The sequence below is a fragment of the Parambassis ranga genome, chromosome 1 (genome assembly GCF_900634625.1).
Source record: "Parambassis ranga chromosome 1, fParRan2.1, whole genome shotgun sequence".
Lineage (NCBI taxonomy): Eukaryota > Metazoa > Chordata > Actinopteri > Ambassidae > Parambassis > Parambassis ranga.
The window spans coordinates 2,048,707-2,071,574 of record NC_041022.1 but is presented as its reverse complement, the minus strand read 5'-3'; the positions used below and the strand labels follow the sequence as shown (position 1 = coordinate 2,071,574).

The following is a 22,868-nucleotide window of genomic DNA, read 5'->3' as shown; positions in this document are numbered from 1 at the left end:
TATAATATAATATAATATAATATAATATAATATAATATAATATAATATAATATAATATAATAAGTATTAAAGATGGTTTATATATTTTAAAAAATATTATATAAATTATATATTATATTATATTATATTATATTATATATTTTTAAAAATATATAAACCATCTTTAATACTTAAATATTGATTTATATTATGTCTTCTTTTATAATTTAATATATAATTAAGCAAAAAAAAAAAAAAAAAACAGGCGAAACGTCATTAAACTTTTATTTATTTATTTATTTTGCTTTTCAACAATGTTGATTTGATAATAAATTAAATTTCTAATCTTTTAAGAACACAAATGTGGCCTGTGCTCTTCTAACCCCTCTAGTCTGTCTCTTATCTCGCCTCCACCTCTCCTCCACCTCGCCTCCACCTCTCCCCCCCCCAGCGGAGAGGAAGAGCAGACCAGACAAGTGAACAACGATCCGAGGAGAGGAAGCTGAGGTGGGTGTTTCTCCCTCTTCACAGCGAGTCTTCATCTGCACAGATTTACGGAGGCTTCCTTGGACCACGCTGCGGTGTTTTTGTTGTCTCGCCCCGAGTCACTTCTTCTTCCTCTTCTCCTTCTCCTCCTTCTTCTCCTCCTCCTCCTCCTCCTCCTCGGAGCCAGCCTGCGGATCGAGCTCCGGATCGTGTCAGCGCAGCAGCGACTGTAGCTGCGGTCTGGCTGTGCTAACTAAGCTAGGCTAAAGCTAGGCTAGGCTAGGCCTGAATTCGCAAACGCTTATGGACTTGGAAAAACAAAGCTAACAAGTCTCCTGAGTCGGTAATGGCTTTTTTCTCTCTTTGTGTTTATTTCTTGTTTTTACGTGATTGCGGGATTGTCGCAGGTTGAAGAAACAAAAAGCCACTTTTCATTTGGTTAACTTGATTGTTTTAAACGCAACGCTAGCATGCTAGCAACAGCAGAAGCTAACTCAGCTAGCATCGGTGTATCACAGTCGTTAGCTTGATGATTAACTGATCTTGAGTGAGACTTGGGGAAAAAAAAGTTTAAAAAACTCATGCTTCCGGTTGAAACTTCTACATATATAAGTTTAAGGTTTATTAGCTAATAAAGCATTTATTACATGCATGGCTGGGTGGTGTACTACGCTGTAATAACGCAGGTTGAGTCTTTCTTGCTGTATTTAAGACCGGAAGCAGAAAGATTTTACGCCTCGTCCCTGGTGTGATGTGTGGGACAGGTGTGTACACGGAAGTGTCCGTGTCCAGTAAGCTGGGGGTCAAAGTCCACGCTCGGTTGATCCATTTTCTTTCATGTGTCACACCTGGAACGCCCACTCCCTGCGGAGAAGCGAAGCCCGGCGCCTCCAGGTGACTCTGCCCTCATCGATCCGCTGCCTTTGACTTTTCTTAATTCTGTGTGGAGCCTGTTTATTGTCCCTGCAGCTGTCTTTTGATGTGGTCTCTCAGTCAGAGGACGGAGACAGAGGGTTTGTGGTGCAGCAGCTTGGGCCAAAAAAAAACCTGTTGTGTGGGTCTGGGTGTGTGTGGGTCTGGGTGTGTGGGGTGTGGTAAGGTGGCAGGCGAGTTTGTTGCTTCATTATTCAGCCCCTTCTGTTGCAGGCTTGCAGTCAGACACCTTCTCAGCTTACACTGTGTGTGTGTGAACGGAGGGTGGATTACTCAGTGACCTGCCTGAAACTACTTCAGAGGATCATTCTCGGTGTAAACAGCCAGATCGAAACCCTGGTGTGTGTGTGTCTGTGTGTGTGTGTGTGTGTGTGAGACTTGGGTTGATAAAGTCAGCTGATCAGCAGAGCCTGAAGATGCCTGGAATATTCCTGTAAGCACCCTGCGGGTGTTGACCTGTCGGAACAGAGATGGCAACGATTGTGAACAAGTTCAGACGAGACAGTTTGAGCCGAAATGTCCCCTCTGTGAAAGATCTAAAATGGGAGGGACGAAGACAAAAAAGAAATCATAAGTTGGACATTTCCTTTGCCGCTTAGAATTTGTTCCAGGCTGTGTTGTGTGTGGGGGGTGGACGTCTTGCTGCTCAGCCAGTTGTTTTAAGACAGGCCTATCATTTGTGAGCCGCCGTAATGACGGGCTTGCGGACACATGGGTGTGTCCCTCTGACACACAGACGCTGGAGGTTTCTTATGTTTGCTCCTCCTCCCTGTCTGTCTTCTCTCTCTCTCTCCCTCCATTTATCGCCTCCTCTCTGAGCTTTGAACAGTCACACCTGAATCTGTTTTTATTTGAACATCAAGCTTGTCACCTGGCTACACACGCCAAATGTGTAATATATATACACACACACACAGTGTGAAATCAAAGTGCACAGATTTCCACGGCTGTAAAGACAAACCACTGTGATGGTCCCTCCCTTCTGTGCTGGTGGTTAATTTCTTGGAAAGTTTGAGCGTCGGTGTTAATTTTTTTTTATGCACCTCACAGCAGCAGTTAACCTGCTTCCTTGTTAAGAAGTGGTCACACTGTTTGCAGTTCTACAGGAGTTAATTTATTAACCACTGCCGAGCGTCGGTTTCTATTCTCCTTGTATGTTCGCCAGAATGTTTTCCAATATTTAACATAATACTGAAGTTATTGTTATATTATTTTGTTATACGATTTGCTGGAGTTTATACACTACCGTTCAAAAGTTTGGGGTCACTTGGAAATGTCTTTATTAGGCCTTTCCCAGCAGCCATCACTCCTGTGTTCTAATGCTGTGTTGTGTTAGCTAATCGTGTTCAAGGTCGGGTAGGAGATTTCCTTCTGATGCACTTTTTGTTAAATTAGTGTAACTTCTCTTTACAATCCGATAGCAACCAATTAGTTCGGCAGTTTCACATCAGCCAATCCTCCAGGTGGACCCTGTAGGAGTATTGGCTGGTTGTCGCTCTCTTCCTGCTTTGTGCATGATGGCCGAAGCCACAGACCGCAGCTCGTCTTCAGGTGATGCGCGTCCATGTGATTGGAGGCGGGGCTTCGGGGTGAGCTCCGAGGGAAAGGGGCGTGTGTTTACTTTCCAAATCTGGCTGACTCTCACTGAGTTTTTAAAATCTCCTACCCTACCTTTAAAAAGGCTAATTGATGATTAGAAAACTCCTGTGAAATGTAGAACTGGTCCGGTGACCCCAAACTTTTGACTGGTAGTATGTAAATATTGGTTGTTTCTGAGTCAGTGGTATATAACTGAGACTGGTACTGTTTAAATGCCATCTAATTTAGTAATGATCCATAACATGTGTTAAATCTTCACAGTGAATATGAGACTCTATGTCGGGTATTTTTCTCAAAATTGGTCGCTCTGGCTCTTGTTGATATCCAAAGGTGTCCCAGGTCCAGTTAGATGTGCATATATACATCGACTCTGTGGTTTGTTCTTTTTTGGTGTACGTTCAAATGAGGCTGCACGTTTCCTTCCTCTCCAAGAATAGTAAGCTGGGGTTGTGCAGATTAGACAGCTGGCCCTGCAGAGGTCCCTGGAAAGTCTGTGTGGAGTGTGAGTTTAGGTGGGCGTGTGTGAATGTGCGCTCTCTCTCTCTGGAGCTACCACACTTTGCCCGTGCTGTGGGCCACATGGGAGGGTTGTGTGTGTGCTGGAGGCATTCATGGTTTTAGGTTTGGATGGTAAGGGCGGTAGTAGTTGGATGTGGGCCAAGGCTAACACACAAAACACACACACACACAGGCCAAATCTCTGTGTGACCATTCAAATGAGGCTGAGTCAGCGGATCACTTGGCCAAGCCACAACAGCATTTTACCATGGCTTCACCTCAGCTGTGTGTGTGTGTGTGCGTGCAGACTGGAACAGAATGCATGTCAGGCTGCCACAACAATCAGTGTGACTGAGTCATTGAAATAGCACTGATAGCATATGATAATGAGAGAATACACTGGAGCCATAGTTCTGTGTGATAGACAAACTGTTGTTGGTGAGTTGTGGACTTGAAATTTTGTCAGTATGTGTGTGTGTGTGTGTTGTGTGGTGGCTCACGGAAGTAAGTGGCTTAGCTGTATAATTCCAGGACTAGCCCATTAGCAGTTACGACTAAGTACTGCCACTAATGGCCTTGCGATAGATTAATGACTAATGCCCAGGCTTTAAGTGGCAGAAGCCATTTTAAACTTTCACAAGGAACTAAACCCTGGCCACAAAAATGTTAGTGGTTAGTGGGACTTGCATAGCGGTAGAAATTGTTTGGGTCTCATGGTCTTGGTGCTGTGAGGCACAAGAGACTGGGCATGTCATGACACTCTTACCCTGTTCACACTGGGGGAAAAAATCGGGTTTCGGGCCAATCCAGATGTGTTTTTTTCTGAGTGTGAACAGCTTGAATCCGGCTGTATCCAGTTTGATTTCAATCCGGCTAGATCCACCCACGAGAGGTGGATCTAGCCGGATTGGCTCAAATGTGGCTCAGGTGTGAACGCAAATGTGGCGAGCGAATCTGGCTAGCGACATGCTACTTCCGGTTCACAGGGCGTGACACGGGACAAAAAAAAACGCATGACGCATGCGTTCACGCGGTCCTATACGGACTCTCAATCTGGATTGATCTGGATGCGGCCGAATCAGAATAAAGATGGGTACCTGATTCACGCTTGTAAATTCTGCTCTATCATATCATATTTTTGTTCTTCAATCAGTGTGTGTGTGTGTGTGTGTATACACACTTTGCATCCTCTCAACTTTACCTCTAGCACCGCAAGCACACTCGAAGCTAAAGCAAGGTGATATCTGTGACTGCTAATTGTGTTCTAATCAGATCTTGAATGGTCTGAGCTTTCACCTCATTACGCTGTAGAAGCTAAGATAAGCCGCTGGGAATGTTGTGTGTAGAGCATTGCCGTATCAGACTCCACTGTTGCAGTTCATGGATATGAAACACACTACAAGAATGCAAACGCTGTCCGCAGTTGTAGAGAAAACCTTCCAGCGATTGATGATGATATTGATAAGACATCGAACTGAAGAAGAACACGATTCATCATCATTGTAAAAACTAAAAACTTCCAAGTTTGGTATCAACTTGGTGAAGTGAAGTATGTACCGTACTCTCACGGCTTTCCTTGAAGACTTCTGTGTTCTGTGTTTACAAAAAAGTGTTTTTGACAGAGTCGCAAAGAACATCTGACGTTTGGTGTGAGTGCTTCATGTGCTACAGTGGACAGCAGCTGTAGACGCCTTTCTGCTTTAAGCTTGATGCTTGAACTGATGTTAAGGCTTCAGTACACTTTCACACACATGCCAGCTTTACACAGGGGGCGACACAGACCCACTTCACTGGCTCTAAGCCATCTTTCAGTACGAATATTTATCAGCAGCACCCACACTCTCTTTCCAGGAATGACTAGGAAGAAAGAAAAAACCTTGGTGAAAGAAACAATGAAAGAGTGAAGGGCTCCCTTATTAGGTCAGCTTCCAGCAGTTGAGACAGGATATGACACGCTAAGTCTCGCTGTGGAATGTATGACAATGGCAGTGTGTGATTGTGCAGCTGATTTTGTGTGTGTGTGTGTATTGTTTCCACACATATGGAAAGAAATTGGGCAGCATTAATCTCACCAAAACTTAGCCACAGGTCTGTTTGAGTGTTTAAGGATAAAAGCAGCGGCAGCCGTACACACTCACCACCTTTATTTAGTCTCTGACCCATATACACAATCACTCCTCACACAGATGTGAGCACACACACACACACACACACACACACTTATGCTGGCTTGTGTGCGCACTTAGACTTAATACAGGAGGCTTTGTTCACTCTGGCAGTCTGGACTGGAAAGCAGGTTTGATCTACATGAGTCAGTGGACTTTGAAGTTGAAAATGGTTTTTGTTTTGGAGATGAGCCATGCTCATGTCGTTCCGTTATTAGACAGACGCTGCTGAAGTAATCTTACCCACATTCCTCATTCCTCACTTACCAGTGTCCTGAAGTCTGAAGAAGAAAGAGGACTTGGTCATTGTCTTAATTTGCGCTGGAGTCACTTTTTTTATCATGCCTCTGTAAATGAGGTCATCTGTAGTCATGTGTTTAGATTGCATTACCTTCCAAAAGTTCAGACTACTCCTTCCCAGTGACTTCTCCTAATTGTTTCCAAGCACTTTTCTCTATGGTTGCACATTTTTTGGCATCGACAAAAGTATCGCTCCTGTAATTAACAGTTACATAATTCAGCTGGTTATTTTGAAATTCCATGTTCTGGTGTGCTGTCTTCCGTTTGGATTTCTGCAGCAGTGTTCTGAGCCGTCTGTTTGTATTTCAGTCATTTTTTAAACTCTTCAGATAAAAGTACAATGTAATATTTAGCAAAATCCTGAGAAATGAGTGGAAAAAAACCACAGTCCTCTGTCCTAATGTCGGTACATCGGGCTTTTCGGACTGCCCCACAATGTATTTAATCCTGGAAATGTAGTTCATACTTCCATATCACTCATTTACTCCAGATCATTCTAGTAATTTATCAACTAATGTATTTGATCAGTCATGCTTTGGTATACACACACACACACACACACACCCTGCCATCCATTTCTTCCTGCTGTGGAGAGCACACCCTCACAAACACCTCTGTCTTTTTAATTTCGGTGTAACCTATGGGTGTGACACTGTCTCATGATAACTCCTCTCGCTGCTCTCACCCTCCCTCATCCCTCCTCACTTTATTTTCACTTAGGAATGAAGAAGTGCTAACAAGCTCTGCACTTTGCAGCTGAAAGCATGCTGTTATTGTCTCTCGTCATGTATCTCACTTCCTATTTTGAACCCTGTGTATCAGCAGGTGTAGAAATGTAGGAAAGAAAGTGGCAGTTCTTGCTTCCACTCTTGCTTTGTTGATCTTATTCCCACCTTTAGATTGGGACTGAATAATCATTTTTTAGAAGAATTCTCAAGGAGTAAGCTGTTTTTGACCCTTACTCCTGTAGCCACATTTTCTCTGTACCTGCTTCTTTATCGCTCTTGTCTCGTTTATCTTCTCTTCCTTTGCATCACTGCGTCAGCTCCAGCTGCTTCTTCAGCTTCATTAACACTTCTTTACTGTGTGCGCTCCCACATGTGCGCTCTTTATGTCTACATGTACTTTGGTGATTGTGTGCGTTCTTTGATTAAAATCCCGGTGTCGGTTGAATCTCTTCTTTCCCCTCTGGTGTTGATCCTGTCCTGTCCTGTCCTGTGCTCTGCTCTCAGCGTGTGAATGGAGCAGTGTGCGAGTACGGCCTCCCTGCTGGCCTCGGTGCGGGAGCAGGAGAGGCAGTTTGAGATGCTGAGCCGAGCTCTGGAGGAGGAGCGGAGGTCGTGCGCCGGCACCTTGCCCCGCCCCCTCCCCAACATGCAGGTAACACTGGAAAAAAAACCTCTTATCCTTCCAACACAGTCCTATCCCATTACTTGAAATAATCATGTAATTTATTGGTTTGTGCACAACGACATAAAACATTTTGTTTTGGTGCACAGACACATTTTACAGTGTAATGCTGCAAAAGTCCATGTCAGGATGTAGGGTAGACGTAGGGGCTGTGGATGATTCCAGCCCACAGTAGACTTTCAGCCAGGAGTCCTGGGTTCGTACCCACCCTGTGGGTTATTTTGGTGAAATGCTTCATGACTGATGACGCACCTTAGGTGTTAGAGGTGTAAAGAGAGTAGGGCTGTGCGTTGATTAAAAGTGTCAGTCATTCAATTATTTCACTGGAAAAAGACATGACACACACTTCCAGTTCCAGCTTGAAATTTGAAAGACAAAAAAGGAATCATTTGTGTTGTTGTGTACAAAACAATTCAATATTATGTGACTATTTAACATAATGGGATGAGACTAGGTTGCCCTACCTACCCTCATGCACATTTTCCATCAAAACCATCCCTCGGACTCACCCTCGATCCGAGCACGTCATCTCCATGGTCATCCTTTAAGCTGGATCCATACTCCGCGAGACAAAGACATTTTCCCCCCCTGCAGACGTTACGCCCACAAAATGACGTCATTTTTTGTCTCTGACCGCCCGCTGATCCGCACTTTTGTGCACAGGGCCCGGGCCGAACTTTGTCTTTCAAGGCTGTGCGGCAACCATGCTGTGATTGGTCGGAATTTATTGTGGGCGTGATGAAAGTGGAGAAGCGCAAGAGCCTCTCCAGGTATATAGGTAGGTGTAAACAGCGCTGATTCAACAGATTTAGATAAGACCATACCGGTTTTGCATGATGAGCAATAAAAGAAAAAAAGAAAGGCAAGTCAGGGTGATTTGTCACCAATAACTCCAGACATTCACACATACCAGATGGTGACTGTTATTACCATTCTATATACTCCTACATACCCGGGCATAATAGGCTCGTTAACAATGTCTGTATATCTTTGCTATTGTTACTTTTAATGTCGCATTTTCACAACTCATCGGACATCTCACGCTGTTGCAGGCTCCCTCTCTGTATAATGCCCTCTTGCCATGGCACACGTCCTTGTGGTGTGTTAAAAAACTCAGTAAAGTCTTTCCTCATAGTTTAGTGGGCGGGCCGTATGAGGAGTTCTGCACACACGCGTCTCGCGGAGTATGGTACCTCAGTGCGGAAAAGACCTTTTTTTTGTATCTCTTACCACCCGTGGAGCGCGTTCTCCGCTCTTTGTCTCGCGGAGTATGGATCCAGCTTTACTCCATCTGTGTGGACTGGCTGGATGTGCTGCAAGCCAGGGATAGATCTACCTCCTTTGTGAATGTCTCCTGTGGGGCACTAATAAAGGATTATCTTTATTTTAGTGAAACTGGCGTCTTAAGTTTACCTTAAACCCCGTTCACACTGGGGAAAAAAATGTGGCTTAAGCAGGATTCGGCCGCATCCAGATCAATCCAGATGTGTGAACACCTCGAATCCGGCTGTATCCAGTTTGATTTCAATCTCTCGGATTGGCTCAAATGTGGCTCAGGTGCTACTTCCGGTTCACGGGGCGCGACACGGGACAAAAAAATCGCATGACGCATGCGCACACGCGGTCCTACCGCGGCGTGAAAGGACTCTGTATATTATGAGGCGCCGCCTAGTGGTTTGGAGGACCGCAAACATGCTGGATGAAGCCGGATTGAGTGCGGACACAAGTGTGTGCTAGCCAGATTTGAAAATAGGTCTGAACGCATCCAGCTTAAAGGCTGTCTGGGCTCAATCCTACTCTAGCTGGAATGACTTTCTCCAGTGTGAACGGGGAGTTATTAAAGTTCAAAGCTGAATCAAACAAAAGTGACCGTCAGTTTTCACGAGGAGGTAATTTACACCCCAGTTCTCCTCACAGCTTCGGACCATGCTTCATGCTCCATCCTCCATCTCTTCCTGCTCTGCTTATGTCTCTATGGACTTCTCATTGCCGTCATATATTAAGCTTAACGACCCAGTGCAACTCATAATGTTTGTCTCGACTTGTCTGTCGGTGTTTGCATGCAGCGCAGTGTCTGGCTTGATTTGTTCTGTTGTATTGCTTTTAATACAGCCTAATGTCAGCTGGCAGGTTTATTCATAATTGTTGTTTCGTGCCACAAGGATGCCTGTCGGCTCAGCTACCTAATTCAAATGTCCAGTCAGGTCCATTTCAACAGCTGTCAAGTCTTGGTAAAATGGCCTCATAGCTCCACTGTATGATGTTTGCGTACACACCCTTTTAATGGCGTGTGTGTGTGAGTGAGTCAATCAGTTACCTGGTACAGGGACTATTCAGTGGCTTCATCAGGGCATGTACGCCCACGCTCGTCCATTCTTTCGCTTTCTTATTACAGCCATTAGCACACCCGAATAGATCAGTGTATAAGCGCACAGACTTCTGCCCCTGAGGCAGCTTTTACAACAACATACTGATAAACAGTCAGCCTCTCCCATACACTTTCTTTTTTGGCCGTTTGTCGCTCTTGCATGCAGGCATGCCGTCACCAGCGGCATACAGGTGACTCTGGTGTCTGATAAGAAGCAGGAATTTATATATATATATATACAGTGTGTGTGTGTGTGTGTGTTATAATGAAACCAGGACATAAAAGTAGCCTGTGCTGTCTCTTATCACCTCTCTGTGTGTTTACATAGCCCAAAGGCTCCGGCATGCCTCTGCCATTCTCCCAAGGCAGCACAACATGACCTCAGTCTCTGCTGACAGGTTCCCACACGCTCGCATCTGCCAGACACTTTCTTCTGTTCTTGCTGCCTCTGTGCATTTGCTCAGTCTACGTCTTCTCCATTTGATAATAGGCAGTGTGCCACTCTGTCTCCCACCAGTCCCATCCCCAGCTTTCAGCAGGTTATTTCTGTTTTTTGTTTTGTTTTATAAAATATTATTATGTCAGGATGAGACAACTGCTTCTCATTCCTGAGTCAGTGTTGAGCAATGCGCCCCCCCCCCCCCCCCCCCCCCCCCCTGAGAAGTGGAGATTAGGCTTCAGATATACCAGCAGAGATAGAGCTCCCTCTGTGGCTGGAATGGGAAATGCACCACGCCCATCACCTTTCCTGAGCTGGAGTGTTGACATACAAGTGGAAAAGTTGTTGTCTTTTATTTGTCGGTCAATGTCCTTTGCATCCCTGATGATTTTTCATCATACGTTCATTCCATCTTCACAGTTCATTCATGCTTTATGTGGATCATTAATTTGGCTGTAACACACAATAAACTACAAACCAAAAGTGATTATGTGAAAGTGACTTTTGGTTTTGCTCTTAGTGGCTGTAAAATACCTGTTGCTGCCCAGTAGTGCGATTATGAGTGTGTGATGGGTCCTCTAACATGGATTTTCTCTCTCTCTCTGTAGAACGGCCGCATTCCTTGTGATGCAGACATAGAGAGGCTGACACTGAACGAAGGTTACATCAACGGGACACATCATGTAAGCCTCTTTCTGAGCCCTGCTATTTCTCTATTAATTCCATGTGAGACTGGCTTTTGATTTGTGTGTGTCAAAATGCACGTGCAGTACAGGATGGAGCCTGGTCAGGTGATGCAGGAGACGTACACAGTGGAGGAGGCACCACAGGAGTCAACACCTGTCGTCTCTGTAGAGACCACAGAGGATGGGACCACGCGGCGCACAGAAACCACGGTAACAATGAGATTCAAGCTGTGTGGCATGCATCATTTAACTGCTACAGATCTTTTTATGTTGTAAATATTTATTTTTTTTTCGTCCCCTATAAGGTAAAGAAAGTAGTAAAGACCACCACCACCCGGACAGTCATCCCATCCGTCTCAGACACACTATCTATTGATGGTGGAGGTTCTATGACGGGCATGCCTGGCTACACTACACCAATGGACCGGGTCTACAGGCCAGGAGGAGGTATGACAATGGACTACCCCACTCACACTGTGCCTCGCAACTACCACTATGGACCTCCAGGGGTCTATGATGACTACCGTGCTGGACCTCCATCCGAGACCTACGCAAGCCTCAACAGGGGGGCTCGAATGGACGATCGCTACAGGTACAATGTTTGCAGTAATTCATGCGATTAAGTCAGATGGACATTCATTTTACAGTCAAGCTACAACCTAGTCTCCTACTCCTATTCCTGAACTCTTCCTTCCTTCAGACCGACCCATCCAGATGGCTACAGAACTCTGGATCAAAACTACAGAGCCCCCAGCAGGAATCAGCTGGACCCCTATGCTGCTCAGCCACAGGCATGTTCAACAGTCATTGTCTGATGAAAGCCATTGCATAGTTTTGCCCTCATATTCATCCTGTGGCTTCAGTTATGCTGGATCGTGTTCTTTGTCTGTGTAGGTTGGGCGTATGGGAAGTGCTATGGAGCTGTCCTCCATTCCACGGTTTGTCCCAGAGCCGTATGGCCTGGAGGATGATCAGCGCAGCATTGGCTACGATGAGCCCGACTATGGCATGGGACACCCAGTGCACTACAGCACAGTGCCCCGCAACCACCATCCGTATTCACACGGGCCTCCTCGCAGGGCTGGGTAAGATCTTTGATATGTGACCTAGATGCATGCACGCTGTATGAAGCATCATTTTTCTTTCATGTTGATAACACAAATGTCCTTGTACTCCCTCATCAGGAGTTACGAGGGCACATTGGACGGTGACATGAGCGGCCCAGCAGACATGTATTACTGGGGAGGAGGAGCTCCGTTGGCTCAGGGTGAAAGAGGGAGCATGGCTTCATTGGACAGCACTCTGAGGAAAGGTCCTGGACCCAGTGGTTGGCGTCAGCCAGAGTTGCCCGAAGTCATTGCTATGCTCAACTACCGGCTGGACCCCGTCAGGAGCAATGCAGCTGCTTACCTGCAGCATCTCACCTACAAGAACGATAAAGTAAGAAGTCCACACATGCAACTTTTCTTTTTTTGCATGCATGAATTTCCTGTTAGATGCAACTTACAGCTAAGTAGGTAGTTCCATCTTCATGAAACATGAATTGGGCAGCTGAGAGGTTAATGTTGTGAGTTGAGCATATTTAAACTGATGTCACATTCACATCATGGCTGACATCCTTTCTTTTGATTCGCAGGTTAAGTCTGATGTGCGTCGTCTGAAAGGCATTCCAGCACTGGTTTCTATGCTGGACAACCCAAACAGAGAGGTCAGTTTACCGTTTTATCTCTCTGGCTTTGTTGTTCCTTGTAGAAGGTGTATTGTTAGTATTAGGCTAGGTGGGGCTAAAAGTCCTGAGATAAGCTGTGAGGACAAGAGTAACTTAAGAACCCTGGTGTCAAATGAATGAGATTTGTTAAATAAGCATTACGTATTTGACTTCTTTTGGTCAAACCCTGGAGGTCAACATTTTGTGCTATAAATGGTTTGGGCCAAAATATTCTGTGGTTTTTGCTCTGGTTCCCTTTCATTTTCATCCCCCAGCTGTGGCACAGTTTTTGCTGATGTTTGTATGGGCATTACCAGACAAACCACATCATGCATTCCACTCTTGAGGGAAGCAGGCATCTTAATTTTACATTTCATGCTCCACGGCCAGTGACAAGTTTGAAATCTGATGTGCATCGAAGGACTTGCTGAGTGGGGAAATGGGTCAGACGGCCACTCCAAACGTTTCAAAGTGGTTTTAAAGACTCCGTGCAGTCTGTATGTATGTCTGTGTGGAAAATTGAAGTTAAAGTCTGGAGCAGTGGGACGGCTTGTGCAGAAATTAACGGCTTTATAGTGGAAGTGTACAAGAAATGTGGCCATATATTTACCAATAAACATAATACTCTGGTGCATGATATCTGTGCGATGTGTGTAGTACAACCTCACTTGGAGGAAGAACATGACGGTTTCCTAAAGCGTCTAAATTTCATGTCTAACAGCTTAATGTTTGTATAATTCTGTCTGTGTTGCAGGTTCACTACGCAGCCTGTGGAGCTCTAAAGAACATCTCATACGGCAAAGATGCAGACAATAAAATTGCTATCAAGAACTGCGATGGAGTGCCAGCACTGGTCAGGCTGCTGAGGAAGACCCATGACCAGGATCTCACTGACATTATCACGGGTGAGAGACAAAACGCAGACCAAGCAGAGAAACAGTTTTTTTTCTGGTTAACAATTCATAGCCTTAGGTGTCTCCCAACACATTTTACAGTCACATTGAGCAGCAATTTAAAGTCTAAACAGTTGAACCAGACAGCAGGAATAGTCAGGGACCAGGATGTTCAGCTGTCGTTTGGCTTAATCCAGGTTTTCAAGGTTTACTGAGCAATGTTAAGATGGGTTAATGTGCTGATTTTGGCTGCAGCAGCCATGTCTGGAGCAGCTCAGCCTAAGAGGAACAGACCTAGAATACAGATACAGATGAAGATAGATATTAAAAACATGCAACTCTGCACAGTCCCTCAAAAAGGGGGCAGTGTGTCCACCAAGGTGTCATGTTTACATCTCTGCTGTTGAATAGACTTGACTGTTGCTGTTTTTGACCTGGGTGTGAATGCAGATTAGTACACAGATTGATTTTCTTTGGGTTTATCTTGTGACGGTTACAGTGGAGTCTGGCTTCAGAATGAAACAGACGCATTTTAAATGTTAATCCTGTTATTCTCAGGAACGCTGTGGAACCTGTCGTCTCACGACTCTGTGAAAATGGAGATCGTGGACCATGCGCTGCACGCCCTCTCTGATGAGGTGATGGTACCTCATTCAGGCTGGGAACGAGGGAGCAATGGAGCAGGAGGCGGCGAGGAAAACTGCAAGCCCAGACATCTTGAGTGGGAAACGGCGCTCACCAACACAGCAGGTTGCCTGAGGTACGCATGAAAGAAACTAAAAAAAAAAAAAAGACGGCAGAGACGGAGACTGCATCAGATCAGGATCCAAGCTGCATAACTGATGGTGATGGTGTAGAGGAGATAGGAGATAGGAGGGAGGGTTAATATAGTGGAAGGCTGCCAGTTCAACAGATTGACAGAGCAGTGGGATGTACGAGGGAGGCAGGAAGCAGCGACGAGTTAACAGAGCAGAAGAGCAGGAAATGCATCATGCATTAGATGTGATCAGAGAATGTGATGCAAAAAAATACACCCTTCTCAAAAGAAAAAGAAATCTACAAGAGTTATTGTGATTACTAGTACATTCATGTCTGTATGGGTGAGATGTCTGAGGCTGAACTACTTGTGAAACATCAGTAGTTCACAGGGAGGCGGTGAGCAGAGGACACTGGGGCATTGACTTACACAATGTAAACAGTATGTTCTGGCCTGTGCCTCCGTTATCTATGCATTCCCCTCGATCATGCGGCTAATTACAGTGTGCACTTGAAGTTTTGTAGAAGTCTGTGTGAATAAGTTAAGTAATAAGTATTTGCAGACATGATCTGGACACCATCAGCCTACTTCAGTATGATGGTGAGACACTTTAGGGTTTATTTAAATGTTGTGGTTTTGTGATTATTTGCGATTATATCTCTTCAAAAATGACCTAGCACCATGCTCAACAGAGACTGATCAGTTAGTTTAGATTAAGCTTTAAAGCCTGAAACTTGGTGAGCTATAACTTTTCCACAGATTAGATGAGAGCGTCAAGAAGGTAACATTAGTCATGTGGACCGTTTGATTTTAGAGGACCAGCTCTATTCCTGTAAAGGCTTTAAGCCATTTGCTTGTAGCCAAACCTCTGGTGGTGCAGACCTATCACACAGTTAAGTTACAGATGTCGGCTTTTATTGGGAGAAAGTGTTGGACTTTGAATATTAAAGCTACATATTTCAGGGAAACAAGGGCTGATTTCATTTCAAGGATAAGAATGAAAGCTCTCAGGGGCTGCAAACAGCAGATGGCAGCCAGAAGTTATGGCCTCAGAAGCCGTGAATTGTCAACCTGCTGGTCTGTTGCTTCATATCAAAGGTCAATGAAGGTCTAACACTTATTAATCCAGCTCCTTCTGACTGGGCTTTATGCATTTATATCATTATTGGATAGTAATTAGTATTTTTGTGCTCTCTTCTTGTTCACTGCTGATCTTCTCTTTAGTCTTTAATATTCTTTACCTGCTGTAAGTGTGTAAATAAACTTCCTGAACTACTATAGTGATGTGAAGTCAGTGCCCCCTGCTGTGGAAGGGAATGTGTCCTGGTATTGTGTGCGAGGGTGTGTCTGTCACTGAGCAGAAAAACATTCCAGCACAAAAAGACTGGAAGCCACTGAGTTTTCCCCCCGATCTCTCAAAGCAATTAATGAAATTGGTCCGGAGATGTAACTTGATCTTATCCAACTGTACTCTCTTTGTAAACCAGTGCATTTAACAGGGGTTTCATTCAAACAGCTCTTGGGGGTGTGTTCAAGCATTATGGAGTAGAATCCTGTCGTCGGAGTCTTCCTCCTGCCCTCTTTTAACCTTTGAAATACCTCTTGTCCAACAGTTCAGAGCACTAATCTGTGTTTTGTTTCCCCTCTTCTCAAATTTCCTCTAAAGAAATGTGAGTTCAGAGCGAAGTGAGGCGAGGAGGAAGCTGAGGGAGTGCACGGGATTGGTCGATTCGCTCATGTACATTGTACAGTCGCAGATTGACTGTAAAGACGTGGACAACAAGGTACGTGCAGATCCCATTTCTTCATCTCAAACTTTGGTCTAATCGGCAGCAGATGGTTATCTTGTTTTGATGACACGCTTGGTATTGAAAGACTGTTGTCTGATTGCATTTTCACAATGTGTCCACCCCGCTCTGCAGTTGATAGAGAACAGTGTGTGTCTGCTGAGGAACCTGTCCTATCACGTGCACCGTGAGATCCCCAACTGTGAGCGCTACCAAGAGGCTGCGCCCATAAACCAAGGGCCCGCCCCCTCCAGCCAGAAGGGCGGCTGCTTCAGCTCCCGCAAGGGCAAAGGTCAGTGTCAGCGACAGAGGGATGCACTGTGTTTGTTCAGCAGCGTTTGGAATGATGTCAGAGTTAATGACAGCATCTCATTAGACTGAAACTAGCACACATGCAAATAAAGCCAGCGTCGGGCCCAGGAATGTTAACACTCCTCCTCTCAGGGAAAGCTCTTCCTCTCCAGCTGCTCTGTTTGTGTTTCAGTGAGAGTATTGATTTGTTTCCTTTTTTTTTTGTTCACTCAGTTTCACAATCCACACCACAGTGTGGGTTTTTGTTACACTGGTATGCCACATAATGCATATAGTCTCAAAGAGTTCACACAGAAAGAATATAAGGAACTGATAAAGATCTTGACTACAGGCTGACATCAAGTAAAGCACATTCTGAGTGTTTTCAGTAGACTCATTGGGTGATTGTAGGGCTGTGCGATTTGAACATATCGGCGATCTACCAGAACGGACAGATCGTTTTATCGTCCATAGAGCACCTTCTATTAATTGCAGTTCTATGTTCGTGCAGACGCATTAGTTTTTTCACTCGTCCAACTCTCAGAGCGCTAAATGTGAACACAACCAACCAGTGACAGCCTCCCTGTTAGGAAGCTACGGCTGAAAACGAAAAGAGAACGGAGCAACTGGTCCCTAAAACGAACTCCACCTTTATGTTCGGTACTTTTTTGCAGCATGGTATGATCATCCACTGCCACAGCAGTGAGATTAAAGACTGCCAAATACACACACACACACACACACACACACACACACGATGCTGCTGTGCATAAAGAAACACACAGAGTATAAGAGCAGCGGCGCCTGGCAGCGGAGCGCTGGGTGTCTGTGCGCTCTCCAGAGTGGATCACATCTGTCACCCACTTGTGTAAGAAACAAAGACGTAGAGTGAGGCTTGCAGGGATGAGGAGATGCTTCATTAGACTCTCACAGAGAGCATACAGTTGCAGTCAGACTGAGACAGCGAACAGGAAGCGCATCTGCCCACATTAACGTCTGCGTTCGGACCGCTGGTGGGATGCAGCAGCAGGTGATAGTTTGTGGTTATGGATGCATGGAAAAAAAAAAAAGGTGCATCTCTGGTTACTGCGGCCGGATGAAGGTCACTGATCTCTTCCTGAACGTCCTGTAGCATCACAGTGGATGAACCTAACGCTCTGACCCCTCTGATGATGTCTGACAGGAGCAGAAATGTGCAAAATTAAAAAAAGAAAATGCTACAAGTCGGACTGGTTTCTGTTGACATGTAAGGCCGGATGATCAGAGAGAAACTCCAAACAAGGACTTACGACTAAGAATAGTGAGAAAAGGCATCTAACAAAATCACAAGACAACATAGAAGAAAGTCAAAAATCCACAATTCATGAAACATTACGTTTTACTTCGTTAGCAATTTTGTAAAAATGTAAATAAATTGGATCTGGGAGCGCCGCATACTCTGGATATTTGCATTTTTACAGCTTCTACAAACCAGTTTGTTTTTAAACTGCCAAATATGTGCTGAATTTCTGCCACATGGCCGACAACCACAGCTGATTGAATCACGGCTTAGCTGCATGGTGATGTGTGAAATTTAAAAAAAAAAAAAAAATCTTGTTCATGCAGATGCTGTATTTATGGTGAAATTAAAATAAGTCGTGGCTAAAGAAACGTTTTACCTGACGTCATTTACACAGAAACATGCAAATTAGTGTCAATGTAAAAACAAATCGTGATAAAATCGAGATCGTGATTTTTATCATTAAAGAATCGTGATATAAAATGTTTGCCATATCCCCCACCCTTAGGTGATTGCATAAAAAATATGTTAGCAGTGTGGCCATCTGCTTCCATTCGCTTCATTCGGCCTAACCGGCATGTCCCATTGCTGATTCTGTGGTGGCAGTGGTGCCGTTGGGATGGAGGCTCAGTGATGGCTGCTTTCCTTTTTTTTTTTTTTACTTAATTGCTCTCTCTTCCTCCTGTTCTGCCTCTCTCCTTTCCCTCTTCATCCGTCCTCCTCTCCATCCTGTTTGGCTGGGCTACAGATGAGTGGTTTTCCAAAGGTAAGCTCTCTCTTTACCGCTGTATGACTGCACTCTGCTTCCGCCGCCTGCTGTTGCTTTAGTGTAAGCAGTAGTATAGAGACTGAGCTAACACGTCGAAGTGTTGTTGGTACTAAAATGCACACTGTCTACTCACCATGGAAGTGTTGTAGTGTAGTGCTTTAGTTTAAAGGTTCTTGTCAGCATGCATCTAACCACACTAGAAGAAATGTACTAAATGTAACAGTAGCAAGCTAACGTGTGATAATCAGTTAGTACTACACAGCTTTTGTGTTTCTAAGAGTTAAAGGTTGATGTTTGTTTCCAGGAAAGAGAGATGAGGATGCAGCTGCAGATATAATAGACATTCCAAAGAGGACCACGCCTGCTAAAGGTAACAACAGGCTCAATCAACACCTTTTTACTGCACTTACTGCTCTGGAAAAAAAAGGTGGTTTAACTCTTTTCCCCGGTGCCTTATCACTGTATCCATCATTGCTTCCTGCAGGTTATGAGCTGTTGTACCAGCCGGAGGTGGTTCGCATCTACACCTCTCTGCTGAAGGAGTCTAAGAACCCCACGGTGCTGGAAGCTTCTGCTGGAGCTGTTCAGAACCTGTGTGCTGGACGCTGGAGCGTAAGAACCTGTTATACTCCTGTTTCATTTCACAGCAGTGCAGCAGCACTAGATTAGATTAAATACAGCATGTGGAGAAAGGTGAGCAAGCACTTCTGTTATGCAGCAAACTACAGGTAGACATGGAGCATGATCATCAAAACACACATTACTACAGAGTAGAAAAAGAGAGCCTGGGTTATTTGTTCAAAGAGGCATGTCCGCTCTTGAATTACATGTTTAAACTACCGTGGCTTAGAGGTTAAGACGGCCCCGCATAATGTAAGATTAGTTGCATCATAGAATATGGAGTAAAAGATGTGGTAAAATGTTGAATACTTCGTGGCAGGCCCCCTTCAGAGAAGGTTGTATAAGCTACAAGATACTGTTAATAGGAATTTGGAAACACTGTGCGTGTGTGTTTTAGTATGGCCGATACATCCGTGCCTTGCTGCGCCAAGAGAAGGGTCTGCCCATGGTGACCGAGCTGCTGGCCCACGGCAACGACCGAGTGGTCCGAGCCATGTCAGGAGCCCTCCGCAACCTGGCTATAGATGCCCGTAACAGAGATCTGCTAGGTGAGTCCTAAACATACAGTTTCAACCTGCAGGGTGCTGCGCATGCTGTAATGATTAACCTCTCTCTCTCTCTCTGTGCACCTTCCAGGTAAACATGCAATGCCCCACCTGGTGGCCAACCTGCCCGGCGGCGGTCAGAGTCAGCCGGTGCGAGCGCTGTCAGAAGAGACGGTGGTGTCTGTGCTGAGCACGCTCCACGAAGTGCTGGGCTCCAGTCTGGAAGCAGCAAAGATCCTCAGGGCCTCGCAAGGAATCGAAAGGCTGGTGCTCATTAACAAGGACGGGTGAGGGCTCATACATAGATACACTCATATAATATATACCGTCAGTGGACATTAGAGGACTGAATGAGCCGCTTTCTCTCTCTCTCTCTCTCCCTTTTTCTGAAAACCAGCAACCGTTCTGAGCGGGAGGTGCGTGGAGCCGGTCTGGTGCTGCAGACGGTGTGGGGCTACAAGGAGCTGCGGCGCACTTTGGAGAAGGACGGCTGGAAGAAGACCGACTTCATGGTCAACTTAAACCCACCCAGCAACAACAACAGAGCCAACGGAGGATACGAGGACAGCACTCTGCCACTTATAGACAAAGGTCAGGGACGGAAACTGATGGTTATGTGCTTTACTACTTTCAAAATTACACAATAGTCTCAGTTTGGCTTAAGGGTTTACTGAAAGTTTTCAAACCCTGCCCATCACACGCTTCGGTTGTGTAAACTACAGACCTTTAAATCCTGATCTGATTAAAACAAATCTTACAAAATATGACAGCTGATGTTAACGTTATCCTCTGAAAGCACGGAGACACAAACTGTGATCCTCACTGTTCTATTGTAACACACACAGGTGGCAAAGGTGACCGAGAAATGATTCCAATGAATGACATGGGACCAGGCAAGTGGAGAAACAGAAAATGCTCACACACACACACACACACACACACACACACACACACACACACACCTCTGGTTTAACATCATACTGCCTTTGTTCAGATGCCTACTCCACACTGGACCAGAGAGGGAGAAGGAACACTCTGGATAACACGCTCGAACCTGCTGACAAAGATGGAGTACAGGTAAACACTGCCTGACCACAGGTTCTTTCTGCGAACATTAACACTGCTACATGCTTTCTACATCTCTCTCTCTCTCCTAACCCCAATATAACTGGTGGTTTCACATCATGACTTTACTACAAATCAGATATGTTGGGGTTTAAGAAGCTGCCCGCCCACCACTGTGAAATAATCCCACTTTATTCAGGAGAAGTCTGATGTGAACATACTTGATTGTATTTCCAGATAAAAAAGGATGGAGATTAAAGGGTAAAAAAAAAGATGAATCTTGTGCACCACAGCGCTCAGAATGTGAGCGTGTGACTGGATGTGTTCTCACACACACCCACAGGCAGCATGTTGATGCACGTCTCAGGGGAACTCACTGGTTGATCTGTATCTTGCGCAGAATCTCTTAGCGGTGTCTTTTTTTTTTTTTTTTTTTACCTAACGTTAATCTAACATTTTTAACCCTTCTTTCTTTCATCCCCGATGCCTCCACCTCTCTGCTGCTCCTTGTATTTTCTCTTCTCTCTCACTAAACCCACTGATCTTCATCACTTTCTTCCTATCACACTCCTCCTCCTCTTTATTTTCCTCTCTCTCTCTCTCTCTCTCTCTCTCTCTCTCAGGGAGGGATGTATGGGGAGAGGCAGGCCTCCTTGCCTCTAATGGATTCTTATGATGGTTAGGCTACACCCACTGTCACACTGCATGTCAGCGCATGGTATGTGTGTTCCACCAGCTGCTTCCCTGAACTCACTGCATGGCCTGATGTGTTAAAAACTGTCTGATGGTGATTGAGTGTTGTCAGTTAGCAACCATCGTACTGAACTGTGTCGACTGTGGACCTTTTTTTGTGGCTCCCCCTGCTGGTGAAAAGCAGTTTGTTCTTCCTTTTTGTTTGCAAACATGTCGCCCACAGCCATGATGATTGTTATTGTACTCTGTGTTGTGGTTAAACGTGCGATTCTTCCCGCCTCGGCATGAACGCACCGGTGCCCGCTCCACATGATCGATTCCCACCATTGTGCGTCTCCTCTTCTTCTTCTTCTTGCAGAGAAACTGATTGTGTGCATCACAAGACGACAGCCTCCTCCCACTTACTGCCCTTGCTGAGCTGACACACAGGGGACCACTTACGCCACCGACGGGACTAAATTCCACCCTCGCTCTCTCCCGTCCTTCATCGCTCTTCTTCGCAGCTTCTCTCTCTCTCTCTCTCTCTTTGTTACATTCCTCCATTGCAGCTGACGACACTAATGAAACCACATGGAAAAAAAATAAAAACACTGACGTGGATCTGCGCTCCCTGTGGACAGGCCAGACGTGACACTATGACCATTTAGCGACTCCCTGTACATCCTGAACCACTCGATCCTGAGACACCGAGGCCTCGCTCGAACACTACACAACCTGCCTGACAACACTAATGCTCCTCTGAAAGCAGAGACTGTGGCTTTTGTATTTCTCTGAGGTCAGAGCGTAGATTTAGACTAATGAAAAGGAAGTGATGGGATCAGAGCAGGACACTTTATGATGAAATTTTACATTCTCTGAAGACATTAAGTGTCATTTCTTTTGTTTCTCTAATGGTTTACCACTACAAAATAATAATAATAATAATAATAATAATGTGTTTATCAGTCTGATTAGGTGTTATGTAAAGCCCTGCTTCTGTTTCCGTAGTGGTTGTTCTGCCACTTGCTTCGCTCTGTACTATTAATTACGTACATTTGCCGTACCTGTGCCAAATGCTACCGCTGCGACTGCCAGCGCTGAACGCAAGAACCAAGTTTTCCTTCAACATTTGTTGCTCTATCTATTATATACCAGCCCTTCGTTTAAAACAAAAAAAAAAAAAAAAAAAAAAAGACGCACGGGTTTGCTGCATTTTTGCCTGTATTTGATTGTGATCCACAAATATAAATGAGTTCAGGTCATGGTATGGATATTTATACAGACAGTAATAAAGCAGGATGACACCCCTCCTCCTCCTCCTCTGAAGAGTTTAATGTAATCTTGGTAATTCCTGGGAGATATCAGTGGGTGCATCTCTTTTGTATCTGCAGGTCTGTAATCTTATGAATGTGTACATACATGTCTGTCTCTGGCGGTGGGATAACTGGAGTGCCTCGTTCATTCAGGGCGGGCCTGATGGGTGTGTGTGTGGATAGAACTCAGCAGTTTTCTGTGAAAGTGTTAATAGGAGTAAATCTTGTTTGTGGAATTGTTTTCTGTTTTTTTTTTAAAAGGTAAAAAAAACTCTTGAGTTCTGTATATTTTACAGCATCACAGA

The 22,868-nt window shown here is 45.0% G+C and overlaps 1 protein-coding gene across 9 annotated transcripts; it reads left to right on the top strand.

Annotated features, from left to right (window-relative positions):
• The first annotated feature begins 382 nt into the window (after positions 1-382).
• ctnnd1 (catenin (cadherin-associated protein), delta 1) lies at positions 383-22,489 on the top strand. 9 transcript variants are annotated; one of them, XM_028415962.1, is made up of 23 exons: positions 383-486; positions 7,193-7,340; positions 10,786-10,860; positions 10,948-11,073; positions 11,169-11,455; positions 11,564-11,654; positions 11,758-11,948; positions 12,048-12,303; positions 12,500-12,571; positions 13,326-13,476; positions 14,023-14,224; positions 15,888-16,005; positions 16,144-16,300; positions 18,327-18,344; positions 18,652-18,717; positions 18,832-18,959; positions 19,366-19,516; positions 19,605-19,800; positions 19,911-20,104; positions 20,359-20,406; positions 20,508-20,590; positions 21,202-21,256; positions 21,630-22,489. In XM_028415962.1, the coding sequence occupies exons 2-23, from the start codon at positions 7,200-7,202 to the stop codon at positions 21,686-21,688; spliced, it is 2,865 nt and encodes a 954-aa protein (XP_028271763.1). In that variant the 5' UTR covers positions 383-486; positions 7,193-7,199; the 3' UTR covers positions 21,689-22,489. The 9 variants fall into 9 exon arrangements, with proteins under 9 accessions (XP_028271763.1, XP_028271800.1, XP_028271790.1 ...); XM_028415999.1 differs by having other exon boundaries at positions 21,202-21,296; XM_028415971.1 differs by lacking the exon at positions 383-486 and adding an exon at positions 494-808.
• Positions 22,490-22,868: the final 379 nt, after the last annotated feature.

Excerpts from the sequence above, each read along its gene's own strand:
- ctnnd1 (XM_028415962.1), top strand. The coding sequence starts at position 7,200 with ATGGAGCAGTGTGCGAGTACGGCCTCCCTGCTGGCCTCGGTGCGGGAG. Across the intron at positions 20,105-20,358 it reads TCTGCCACTTATAGACAAAG|GTGGCAAAGGTGACCGAGAA; the intron begins GTCAGGGACGGA and ends TAACACACACAG. Across the intron at positions 20,407-20,507 it reads AATGAATGACATGGGACCAG|ATGCCTACTCCACACTGGAC; the intron begins GCAAGTGGAGAA and ends GCCTTTGTTCAG.